General features: G+C 37.3%; 1 protein-coding gene across 1 annotated transcript; it reads left to right on the top strand.

Moving 5' to 3' along the window:
* The first annotated feature begins 6406 nt into the window (after window positions 1-6406).
* On the top strand, window positions 6407-8532 carry LOC131062984 (xylan glycosyltransferase MUCI21-like). Its single transcript, XM_057996729.2, has 3 exons — window positions 6407-6596; window positions 6721-6867; window positions 7137-8532. The coding sequence occupies exons 1-3, from the start codon at window positions 6407-6409 to the stop codon at window positions 8387-8389; spliced, it is 1590 nt and encodes a 529-aa protein (XP_057852712.2). The 3' UTR covers window positions 8390-8532.
* The last annotated feature ends 5258 nt before the right edge of the window (window positions 8533-13790 follow it).

The raw sequence follows: 13790 nt of genomic DNA, 5'->3' as shown, positions 1-13790 counted from the left end.
TGGCCCTGTCGTGCCCTAGGTGGGTAATTATCAAGAGCATTCCTCCATTTTTGTGGAAATTTATCCCTCAAATTGTGGAACCCATTGGTAAATTCATCCGTATGGATGGCTCTCCACGGCTCGTGCCCCATCTCGATGCCAGAGTGCTCATCTCCATTAAACCTGGGATTGATCTTCCTAATATTCTCAATATCAATATTGAGGGAGAAATCTTCTCCTGCCCTCTAGAAATTTTAGGGGGTTTAAACACATGTTTCCTCTGTAAAAAAGATGGCCATGTCCGTAAAAATTGCCCTATTCTTAATAAGAAATCCTCAAGTTTGAACTCGCAGAGAACCCATACGGATAACATTGGTCCCCCCTAACCCTATGGCTCCATCCTCCCCTGTGGTCCAGCTTGTCATGAGCAACACCCTTGCAACTATTCATGACCTACCTATATCAGATACGTGCCTTAAAAGCTCTCAAACCAATACGACTCCCCCCTGCTCCCCTATTACAGATAACATAGATCAGCTAGGTGTGGAGCAATAAGATAGTTTTCAAATGGTTACAAACAAGTCTAAGAAGCGCAGAAGGAAGAATGCACAATAATTAGCCATTGATAAGATTAGGTCTGATAATGTCAGTGTTAACCCTGCTCAGAATAATGTCAATCTCACCCCACCTGCAATTGATGCTAGTTTTTCAAAAGTTAAGAGTATCATTAATAATTTTGAAACCCCTAGTAGGTGCACTAGTGATTTCCATATGGGTGATGGCTATGTGACTTCCCTGAGGGCTAATCGCATCTCTGATAACCTCGGCTTCGTCGATCCCACCCCTTGTATCGGTATTACTAGTGAATCTAGTGTGAGTTTGCCTTCGAAAGTCTTCAAAGAACTTGATGTTGATGACATGATTTAGGTCATCACTGCTGATACTAGGGCTGATAGAAATTCGGTCTTTTTTCCCTCTAACCTGTCCTCCACACAAATGCCTTGGATGGCAGTGAATGATACCCCAGTCCAACCTACTATCTATGTGGAACCTCCTTCTGAAAATGTCTCTCAAGGAGATGATGATTCTGGTGAAGACCATGATGATCAAATTGAGGGTTGTTCCAAACCCAATAGAAGAGGACACCCCATGGGCTCAAAGAACAAGGCCCCCTCTGACAAGAAGAAGAAGGGCAAGAGTTTCCCTGCCTGTGATGGCAACCTTCATGCTGCTAAGTGCTCGTAATTTCCCCCCCTGTTTACCATGAAGTACATCTCATGGAATGTTAGAGGGCTGGAAGCCCCAGACAGAAAGTAGATTGTTAAACGTTTCTTGGACTCTCATAAAGACTTGGACTTTCTGATGCTTCAAGAGCTTAAAACTATTAATTTTACCTTGGATATTAACCTTAATTTCATATGGAAAGAATCCATCAAAATTTGCTCCAATCACCTCAGAGGTAAAGGTGGTGTTGACTGCTCATTAACCCCAGATGGTCAAACCATATTACTGACAAGGGTTCCTCCCCCTGTAACAAGGTTGTTTGGGCCTCTATTAATGTTGACAACACCTTCATTGGGGTGTGCTCTATCTATGCATCCGATGACTATGAGGAAAGAAGTGCCCTTTGGGATTGGATTGCATCCTTACTTGATATTCCCTGGATCCTTGGAGGAGATTTTAATATGGTTGAGAATTGTGATGATAAAATGGGGGGTAATGCTTTTGAATGGAAAGGCTCTAAAAAATCCCATTGGGATAGAATGAAATTTAAGAAAAACCTGTTTGATCCTCTTCTTGGTAATAAGGCTGATACAAGGGGTCTCTGGAACACTTGGTGCAATTTCCAAAAAGGTTGTAATAGAATTTATTGCAGACTTGACCGTTTTTATGCCAATAAAGATGTTTTTTTCATTTATCCCTATTAACAATGGCAATTATGTTGTTGTCTGGCCTTTTACTCTCTTAGATCACCACCCTGTTATTGCTCACATCAAATTTGCTAACTCCTTACCTGATAATGTGGTGGGGCCTAAGAAGTTCATTCTTAACACTAATTTACTGAAAGATCTTGATGTTCTTGCTGCCATTAACCTCATCAGACTCCTAAATAAGGATAATAAGAACTTAGCTTCGCATATTGATAGGTGGAATTATAATGTTGTTTCCTGGCAAAAACTCTTGCAAACTATTGGTCAAAAAGGGGCCAAAGACTCCAGATTTGTGGAAAAGACTCTTAATCTTAATCTGCTTCACCTTGAAAATGAAATTCAATTGACTCCTTCCTGCCCTGACCTTGCCAACCAAGTGGCAAAAACTAGGGATGCCCTTATATTACATCGGCAAGTTAAGATCAAGGGGGCCATGATTAGAGCCCGTAGCCATTGGCTCCAATTTGGTGATAAAGGCTCCAAGTTTTTCTTTAATTTGCTTAAACATAAGCAAATCAGGGAAAAGATTGATCGACTTATTGTTGATAATCAAGAAATTGTTGATTTGGACAACATTAAAGAAGCCTTTGCCCTCTTCTACCAAAAACTTTTCACCTCCAAAGACTCTGAGGCTACTAAGGCCCTCAGACTTAAATGCAAATCCATAATTCCCTGTAGGATCTCCAAGGGGGAATCTTGCCTCCTTAAACAAAATTTCACAATTGATGAAATTCAGAAAGTCATCAACTCCCTCCACAATGACAAAGCTTCGAGGCCTGATGGGCCCCTAGTTGAGTTTTACAAAGCCAACCTTAACTGGATTTTCTCTAATCTTCTTGATATATACAATGAGGCTTTGGGTAAGGGCTCCCTTGGCAATGTTATCAATAAGGGCATTATTAAACTCATACCCAAGGATGGTGACAAGTCCCTCGTTAAGAACTGGAGACCCATTACCCTTCTCAATGTGTCCTATAAGATCCTGGCTAAAATGTTGGTCGTCCGACTAGAAAAGATCCTGCCCAAGTTCATCTACCCCACCCAAACCGGCTTCATAAGGGTAGGTATATTCTGGAAAATCTCATCACAAGTTGGGAAGCCATGGAATGGTTTAAAGTTTCTGGTCAAGACACTGCTATGTTTCTCCTTGACTTTGAGAAAGCCTATGATAGGATGGAATGGGACTTTATTATTACGATGCTTGAAGCCTTTGGCTTTCCTAGTGAATTTTGTACTTATGTCAAGGTCCTCCTTCAAGATGCCTCTGCTCAGATTGATGCTAATGGCTCCCTCTCCTCTTCCATTATGCTCTCTCGGTCCATTAGGCAGGGTTGCCCCTTGGCCCCTACTCTCTTTGTTATTGCCTCTGACGCTTTATTCTACCTCCTTAGGGATAACTCCCTCTCCCCAAAGGTTAATGGGATTAGACTCCCTGATAATAATAAATTGATGAATATTCAGTTTGCCGATGACACGGCTCTTTTTCTTGAGCTCACCAAGCAAAACATGGATAACATTAACCTTAAAATCCAATTCTTTGGGTCAATTTCTGGAGCTTGGATCTCCCAGACCAAGTCTACCTTCCTTAGCTGGATGGATCACCTCCCTGACTGGTTTGGACACCTTGGCTACCAATGGGGTGGTCCTAACAAAATCATTAGATACCTTGGAGTTCCCTTCTCGGTGTACACTTCCCTCAAAGATATGTGGCTCTGGGTTAAGGAGAAAATTGATAAGAAACTTAGTAAATGGAACAATAGATTCCTCTCCCTAGCTGACAAGGTTCAAGTGTGCCAAAAAATCCTCTCCTCCTATAATATCTACTAATCCTCTGCTTGGATGTTTAGCAACTATCAGATCTTAGAAATTCAAAAGGCTGTTAGACGCTTCCTTTGGTCTGATGGCAAAGATAATAATAAATTACACATTGTTAACTAGAAGTGGTGCCATATTGAGAAATCTCTTGGTGGCCTTGGATTAAAGGATCTTAGGATCCAAGGTATTGCCCTTGCGGCTAAATGGATCTTCCATTCTCTCGAAGGTCAGGAAGCTTGGAAGGTTTTAATCAGACACAATATTGAGAGGGTTGTTCCTAAGAATGTTAAGTCTTGGAAGGGTTTACCTCTCACCGACCTTGTGGCCGATGGTTTTCTTGTTTTTGTCCAGGGCACTTGTGTGTTCAAGTCTATTTGGAAAGCCTGGGAACATGTTAGGGGGTTTTTGATCAACATTAGTGTCAATAATGGTGACCTGATTCATGGCAAGAGATCCTTATGGTGGAACCTCTTCCACGCTGGCAAACCCTTGGCCCTTACTCAGGGATGCTCGACTAGAGCCTGTGCCAGCAAAGGGATCAAATATCTTATTGACGTTTTGAAACATGATACTCTTATCACGTGGGAAGATCTCAGCTCAAAATTTAACCTCCCCCCCACTCAAAAAAGAACCTACAACATGATTAAGTAGGCTTGTATTGATTTCGGTCTTCCTAAAGACTGTGATGCTGATTCTCATAGATTTTTGTCTTTTAAATGGGCTGATGGTACTATTTTGGCTAAAATTAAGGCTCGTAACATTTACTCTATCTTAGATTATGAGGCTTCCATCATTAAGCATGTTAACATTTTATGGTATTCTGATCTGCCTATTATGCAGTGGCAAAAGACCTTCAACATGCTATGGAAAAGTCTAATCAAGCCAAAAATCAAGTGCTTTAAATGGCTTATGATACTTAATAGACTTCCTCTCCGGAGGAATTATGATAATAATGATTTGTGCTCTATTTGTAAACTTCCTGAGACTGGCAGGCATATTTTCTTTGATTGCTCCATTGCTAAGGAAATCTGGTTAATGTTTGGCTTTTCTATCCCTAATCTTGTGAATACTATGGAAATTATTTTTGGGCACATTAAAGGATTGAAAAAGGATGCTAATATCTTTTGGTTTAATTTATCTGCCAATATTCTTTGGTATATTTGGAAAATTAGGAATGCTGATAGGTTTGAAGGCCAAGCCAGGGCCCTCACTGAATCCTTTCGAAGACTCGCATTCTTCAAAATTGTCGTGCAGGTTGCCTCTACTATGAACGCTGAGAGGCACAAGCTCCTGAGGTTCCTCAAGGATGGTCACGCCACCATGTTCATTAATGAGATGAAGGATGGTTATGAGTGGAGGCACAATGAGGACAACCTATCCTCCTTTGAGAAGGCTCTCAAGAAGCTAAACAACGAAATTAAAGATAACAGGGAGCCCTCCTATGCCCAAGTTGAGATGCTAGCACAGATTCAGAGTCAGAAGACCATTGTTTGGATGGAAGGACCTCAGGGATGGGCGGCATGGGTTGAACCCCATGACGACATCCTCTCTTGATGGTTTTGTTGACTTCTCATGATGCAGTTAGTTTGCTAGTACTCTTTTGTGCGGATTACGCACCCTGTTGTTACTTTGGTTTTTGTTGTCCTGTGGCGGTGACAACTTTGTTTTGTTGAGGCCTAGCTTCCTTGATCTGGATTCTCTTGATTTCTAATATAAAAATTTACTATACGATATTTTTAAATCAATCATTAAAAATTAATATATCTACAATTTAAATTTTAATAAAATATATTATAATAATTAAAAATATTTTTAAATGTTAAAAAAATTGCTTTATAGATAGGTTTGTGAAATTTAAGTTCCAACAAATCTTTAAGTGACTGTCAAATTCAAAGAATAGTGAAATTAACAAAATATGAGTAACAATTCATTTTTTTAATATTGCACAGAAGCATACACATAGACAATGTAACAATCATCTCTAAAACAACAGATTACAAACACGCGACTATCCACCTATCAGGATTTACTGTGAAATCAAAGAAGATAGTTTGTAGCTTGTTAACTGTATCATTATTTCTAGATGATATCCGTATGAAAATAATTTCTTGCTTAAATTATATAACATCCGACTATTGATACCCTGGTGTATCATCATGATTAGATAGCTATCTATGATTCCAATTAACAGATCACAAGAAGACTCATCAAATTTTTCAGACATCAAACTTCTGATTCTCCATGTATTATAAAAGTATTTCTTGAAGAATTAACTCCAGTTGGCTCTGGTTTGAAAGTATTAAAATACTGGAAATGCCGTCAAGCAGAAAAAGTATTAGCTAGCCGGTTGGCGTAGGTAGTTGACTCCCATTTCGCTAAAAAAAAAATGATTAAACAGCGGGATTGCCTGTGTTTAGTTTAAGATGGTGGGCGAGTGGAAACGCGGACGCAAAATCCTTTCTTTGACTGTTCACAAAATGTGAAATTGAATACAATGCTTCAGGTTTAAATAAGGATTCTTCAAATCTGGCGGCCGACTAATTCAAAATTATGGGCTCACTTCTCTTGACAGCGTTTCGTTGGCTATAAAATCCACCCGTTACTGTATTCTCATTCTCATTCTACTCATTTTTCTTCGTTAGTTTGATCTCTGGTTTTTTTTTTCTTTCATATTCCTTGAAATGGCTCGGACGAGCAGAGTTGCAGGTATTGAGGAAGGGCAGAGAAATGAGGATCCATGGGGGATAGAATTTCAGCCTCGGGATATAATGAAAGAGAGGCCCAGTTTCACGCTCATTGTGGCCCTCTTCTTATTTTGCTATGCTCTGACGTTTGCCTGCATGAGTTTCAGTAACCCCATGATTGAAACATGTAAGCAAAATCATTGCCTATAAGACATGTCTTCTTGTTTTTGTTTTTAAACCCTTTATCTGACTAATGGATTCTTGGCATTGTACTGATATGAATTCGAAATCTCTTTTTTTCCCTGATGTAGATGCCAATGAAGGAAGCATATTTTATACAAACATAGACCTGCAGACTCATATAGCTCTTCGCAATCATCATCTAGAGATAACAGAGCAGCAGCAGAAGAAGAAGAGCCCTGAACTTGATGCTGTCAGCTGTTCTTCTCTCATCAGTGGTAAAAACTACACCCACAATTGTTCTAGATTAGATTATATTTTTTTTTTTATCACTTACAATCTATGATAAATCTGATTTTGATTTCTATTGTTCGAGATTAGACTATATTATTATTATTTTTATTAACATCTTGAAACATATTCCATGAGCAGAGAGCTAAAAGAGTCATAAGATAAAAGCTACCTTCTTTCCGCTTGGATAAAAGTTTTGAATGTGACCATATACCAGGAAGAAATTAATTTGGATTTATGTAATTTGTGGTGACAGATGTGGGAAGAAATAATGCTTCTGGTGGAGATGGCAGGGGAATCATGTGCTGTGACCGTTCTCACTATAGGACAGATGTTTGCTATCTGAGAGGTGATGTGAGAACACACTCTGAAAATGTCTCCATTTCTCTTCATGCCCACAATCATAGATCAACTCAGGAGAAAATCAGGCCTTATACACGCAAATGGGAGCAGAGTACCATGAGCACCATTGATGAAATCACCCTCAAAACAGGGGATGATAGTGATGATGCCTGCCAAGTTCAGCATGATGTACCCGCCATAGTTTTCTCCACAGGAGGATACACAGGCAATGTTTACCATGAGTTCAATGATGGTTTGCTGCCTCTGTACATAACATCCCAGCATCTCCATGGACAAGTGGTGTTTGTTATTCTTGAATACCATACTTGGTGGATGACAAAATATGGAGAGATTATTGGGCAGCTTACCAATTACCCAGTCATTGATTTCAGCAAGGATAAGAAAGTCCACTGTTTTCCAGAGATGATAGTTGGCCTCAACACACATGACGAGTTAACTGTAAATCCAGAGCTCATGAAAGATGGTAAAAGCATTAAAGACTTCAGGGAACTTGTGAGCACGGCCTATGCCCCTAGATTGAGTTCCATGCCTCAAACACAGAGCGTAACCAAAGAACTGTCATCCCCCTTAACGGACTCAGGGCTAGTTTCACAGCCAGAAAAGCCCAAATTGGTAATAATATCAAGGGGGAAGTCAAGGAGAATGATGAATCAGAAGGAGATCGTTAAACTGGCAGAGAAAATTGGATTTGAGGTAGAAATACTGAGTCCCAAAAGAAATACAGAGATGGTAGAAATGTTTAGAGCCTTAAACTCATGTGATGTTATGGTGGGAGTTCATGGTGCTGCCATGACACATCTTTTGTTCATGAGACCTGGCTCTGTGTTGATACAGATTGTGCCTTTGGGTACTGATTGGGCTTCTGCTACTTATTATGGAGAACCTGCCACCAAGTTGGGATTGACATATCTTGAGTACAAAATCCTTCCAGAAGAGAGCTCTCTGTTTGCAGAGTATGGAAGAAATGATCCTGTTCTTAGAGACCCGGATTCAGTTAACAGGAAGGGATGGGGGGAGACAAAAAGGGTATATCTGGAGGGGCAAAATGTCAATCCTTCATTGAAACGGTTCAACAAGACTCTACTCTCTGCCTATTCCTCTGCACTTGCTCGCAAACAGGGGATTTTGCCTTCTATTGACCGTTAGCCGGATTTTGTATTTCTAAATTGTATAATGATGTGTGTTATGTGCACATATAGGAGGGCTCTGGCTGAGGATTGGAGGAATGATAATGGCTTCTCTCTTTATTCAGAGAAGACAAGCGAGGTTACTAGGGAGAAGAAAGATTATGCAACTGTTGGACATTGTTAGAGGCTTACCTGCAGGACTGTTAAGTAGAGGCAAAGAATCACTGTACAAGTACATACATTTTTTTGTTTATATATTCATTTATTCATTGTAAATTGTTCTTTCCCTTGCTGATTAACAATAGAAACTCCTCTGTAGCTGTCTATTCGTCTTTGCATAAGTCTTATGAATGAAACCACCACCTTGCCTATTTTATTGTGTAGTAAGAAGTACTATGATTTTATCAATTACAAAAGTAGAGTATACAAAAACAAACGAGGTACAATTAAAGAAATAACTTGGTTATAGGATCTTTTTCAGTACTCAAACAACATCAAGCAGGGTCTCATTAATCATTTATTTAGTTATGGTAATAAAAGTGTCATGTTATTTTCTAAGAATTGTTAAAAGGTAAAACAAAGTATTTGAGATCGATCATCATTACATTCAAAATTTTATCTAGTAATAAGTGATTCATCTTCAATATTGTATGATTGATATCAAATATCTAATTTTTCAGACAAGGATTTATGTGAGACAGCGCTTGTATATCTTATAAGTCCTTAAGATTATGAGAATTCACATTGAAAGCACTAACAAAACTATTGTTCTCCAAACACAACTATTTTATATAGTTTACTGATGTATTTATCATCATATTTCTATTTATATATTGTTTCATGCGTTTCATGCGTTTCATGCTAGAGTAGAAAACTTGCATGTTAATTATTTTTGTTGAAATTTTTAAATTCTTCTCTTTTAAATTTCTTTCTTTTGGGAGATTAAATATAACCCTCTCCGATATTTTGAGTTTGATATGCATTGAGTCTGAATTGATTTATGTTGTTGCTTTTGAAGGTATTTGTTTGAAAATTGAGTAAAAATAGAATTATTCTAATTCAAAAAGAAAACATATCTAAATCTACTATACATGGAGTTTGAGCTTATTTATGTTGTTATTCCTTAAGTTGTTTATTTGAAAATATTCACTAAAAAATAAATTGTTCCAATTTACCAAAAAATTAACATATTCTATGTTTGATATGCATCGATTTTGAGCTAATTCATTTTGTTTTTCCTTAAATTTCTCAAAGTTTACCATCATAACTAGGCATTAATTTCTCAACACCTTCAATTGCATCTTGCTTCTTTTATTAGTAGAGTCTCAAAACTATCTATTAGGTTAAATCAAGTATGCATCTAAAATTGTTTTTTCATAAGATTTTTTGCAGTTTGATGATCCATGTTTCCTAGTAAACTCAATTCTATTTCATTTACATATACAAAACAAAAAAATTATTTATAACCACATTCCCACCAATTAAGAGAAAACCCCAATTCACATTCTATTGTCACTATATCAAATACTATATTCTACCCATACAATTTCAAACTTATCAAAAGTTTCCTCGACATACCCATTACACACCAAGATGCAATTGCTAGTTTATAGTGATGAAGTGCCTTTAAAAGCTTGGCTAGTGGACTCATACTATTATAACTTATCACTACCCACACTTGGGCATGATAAAGGTTTGATGATAAAATGGTTTGCTGAATTTATGCCAGAGATTGTTTTTATTCACTTATGTCGGTACAATTTTTGTTAGTTACATCTTGTAATATAATTAAAGATATATGGATGTTGTGTATGAAAGTTTATTTTAGAGTTATGTCACAAATATTTGTGATAAATAAAGTAGTTTTAAGTGAAATTATTTTTCTAAACTATTAAATCGATATAATCTAATTTTAAAATTCAAATCATGTGCAATTTTTATGCAAGGAACCTTTAATTGAAATATTTTTGACAAAAGAGTTTTGGACAATTTTTGTTTTGTTTTAACGTGTCTATGTGATAGCCTAATCTCTCATTTGGGGTAAATTCAACCAAAGTTCAACTTCAACTCCATATAATGACACTTTCATGAAAAATTGAAATTACCCTTTTTCTAGAGTTCAAAGTTTATAATCTTTTTTTTAATGTTATGATAAATTTTATTATATACATTGTTAATTTTATTGTAAGTAGGTTATTATAATAAAAAATGAAATTGATTAGAAATAAAAAAAAATTATACACACACACACACACACACACACATCATATTCGACTTTACGGTGAAAATTTGATTAAAAATAGGTGCCTCAAGAATAAGCTAGTAGTAGTCATGACGCACCATGGAATACTTTGAATAAAATATATAATCATAGAGTATTATATTATTAAATATAATTATATTAATATAATAATATTATTATGTTATTATAACATCCTAAAATTGCACCCCTCTTTGCAATTTTGACCGCATTTGAGGCCCTCACCTTAGTGTTCACATCCCTATGCCTAATTAAGGCTTGATTATGCCTTCACCATGCAAATTGGGCCTTGTTTGCACTTTATCCCCTACATAGCCCCTTAGTCCAACCCCAAAATAGGGTAGGACAAGGGCGTGGCACTCTAATCCTCATTGGGACTCTTAAATTGGCCCCCACCTTGTTCCCCTCTTGCATCTTCAAATTTGAGCGAGAAATCTCTCCCCGTGTCGGCCTATGTTGGAAAATTAACATTATTTTCGACGAGCAAGTATTTAAGGAGGTTTTCCCCTCTCATTTGCATAACACAAGATAAGGAGGACATCATAAGAGACAAGATAAATTATCATCATCAAGCATTCAAGCATTGGAGCATTCATTAATCATCTCTAGAGGTCTTCAAGGTTGCATTCTTGATTCATCAATTGTGAAGCATCATTACATCATTTGTTTGCAAGCATGTGTGTGTGATTCAAGGTTTTGTCATGTTCATGCCATTTCATACAGCAGATGTGATTACATTCAAGAAGCAAATCATCACTATTGGTCATTGCAAATATGAGGTATATCCTTCCATCATTTATTTTAGTATTTGCAATATTTCAATCAAGGTTAATTCCTAAATTGGGGTTTGACTTAAGAAAACCCCTATTCACAACCTATTTCCCCTTCTTTTTGTGTGCAGGAAACAGGTACAAAGTTGTACTCTTCAGAATATGCATTATTTGTAAAGACGAATCAACCCTCTTTGGCATGCAAAAGAGTAGGAGGACCAGGGCAATGGGCACACTAGTCCCAACATTTTTGGAGCTTTTTCAAAGATTAGATCTAAATCTTCATATACTGCTCAGATCTAAGTGCACGCGAAAATCTTGCATTTGTAGCTCACTGTTTCCTCATATTTACCTTCATTTTTCATCACTTATCCTATTTCAGCATTTCAACTCACAAAAGAGGGTCAATCCATTCACACACTCCTTTGAACCCATTTAGTATTCAATCCTTATCTTTCTTGATTTGGGATTGGATCTATTGGATTCCTCGCTCGTATGGGCCTGCTAAGCGCTAACTAATCAACTCTATGCGCTAGTGTTTGACTCCCATGCGCTAATCTGATGCTCCAACGTGCTAAGTTATTTTCCGGACGCGCTAACTGTTTCCTATTGTTTCCAAATTGTGATGAAGTGCTACTGTGAATACGTGAAGCGCTAAGTGTAATACTTGACGTGCTAAGTAATGATTGATATGCGCTAAGATGTTGCTCTTACACGCTAAACTGCCCTGTTTTGACTGTTTTCTATGATTTTGGTGTTTTGCCTCAAGTTTTCAATACTAATGGATGATTTTCTGAAGTAACAAATGCAAACACAGTACAAAATGCATAACCATTTTTGCCTAATCTAAACAATAAGTGTATATTCTGCGAAGATGTGTTCAAATCCCCAATGTTTTAACAGGTTTGGTTACAATGAATACACTTCAAAAAGACTCTTTATTCAAAGGTCATAAGTAATACCATAGCCCACTAGTCTCGATACTCCGTCAGCTCAAACAACTGCGTCACCCCCTAGAGGGCGCCCGTTTTTTTGCCTTTTGCCAGAAATTAACTCAAAGTGAATTGCTTCACAATTGAGTAGTTATCATGGGAGATATATGGTGAGAGATCTTGGGGGCGGATTCTTCCCCACCCTTGCACTATGATATTACAAATGTCTGGTTACTGACTCGGCTCAAGGTTTCTATTTCTAAGGTTCGTAATCAAGCTTCCTGTTTGGCCATCAGTGATAAAATCCCTCAGGAGGCTTCCCAACCTTTAGAACAAAGGCTTTACGTATCTCAAGGATACTGGGGAAGGCTAATCGCTGCGCGCAACCGTTGAAAAGGACTTTTGTCACTTTCCACTTTTGATTATAGTGGGTTGGAACACTTGGCGTCAAGGCCGTTTCCCACTTAGGTCGTTCCCTTCACACCGGCCATAAATGACTTTAAGAGTTTTTCAACCCCTCGAGAAGGCAGGCCTACTAAAGGATGTAAATGCTTTAAATGACTGAAAGCGTAAGAGTAGTCTGACTTTTTGATCAACCAGTTAAGGGGAGAGCATATACCTTCTACTTTCGAGACAAGGCAATCAAGTTGTTCTTTTTATCCTTTCAATTCAGTGATTTTCTAAAATCTATATGGAGATGTTGCTCCACAAAAACATGGTGTTTATTTTATCCCTTCAAAGCAATGATTTTCTAATCTAGGAAAAGAACCTGGTCAATAAAGCAAAACTTCGATGTTTGGTCAACAAAAGAAATCGATCAAAAGGGGAAGATCTTCCCTCTTTAATTGTGAAAAAAAATTTAAAATGTGGTTCTTTTTCCTTGAAATTTTTTAAAATTGATCCTTTTATGCACCAAAGGATGGTGAAGTTCTTTTTAAACACCTTTGCTTTGCAAAATGGAAAAATTATTTTGTTCTTTTTAGAGCCCAATTGAAAATTTCTCTCCTAGAAAAGCAAAAAAAAAGATTGTTTTGTGGTTCTTTTTATAGCCCAAATAAGGTGAGTTCAATTTTATTTAACAAGAATTAAAAAGACTTTAAATTCTAACTAACTTAAACAAGTTAGTAAAAATTTAAACTATTTATAGTTCTAGAAATAAGACTAAGCTCCTCCCTGCAATAAGATGTCAGAAATCCTGTAAAAATACCCACCACAGTAATTAGAAAAATACGGGTTTTTGTGGACTTCAACAAGTCTAACTTTAAACTTGGTTACAATTTTAATCTTTGCCTTCTGTCTGTGATGCGCTACTGAAAGGACTTTACACACTACAAAACAACCTGGATGCGCTATCGGACAGACCTGATGCACTGAACTATTTTTTTGAATGCGTTGCTCTATTGTTTTCCTGCGTTGAGACCTACAGGAAAATGTTAATAAAGTTAATACGCTAAGTGA

The sequence above is a fragment of the Cryptomeria japonica genome, chromosome 2 (genome assembly GCF_030272615.1).
Source record: "Cryptomeria japonica chromosome 2, Sugi_1.0, whole genome shotgun sequence".
NCBI lineage: Eukaryota > Viridiplantae > Streptophyta > Pinopsida > Cupressales > Cupressaceae > Cryptomeria > Cryptomeria japonica.
The sequence above is the reverse complement of the archived record's forward strand: the minus strand, read 5'-3'. Positions and strand labels throughout refer to the sequence as shown.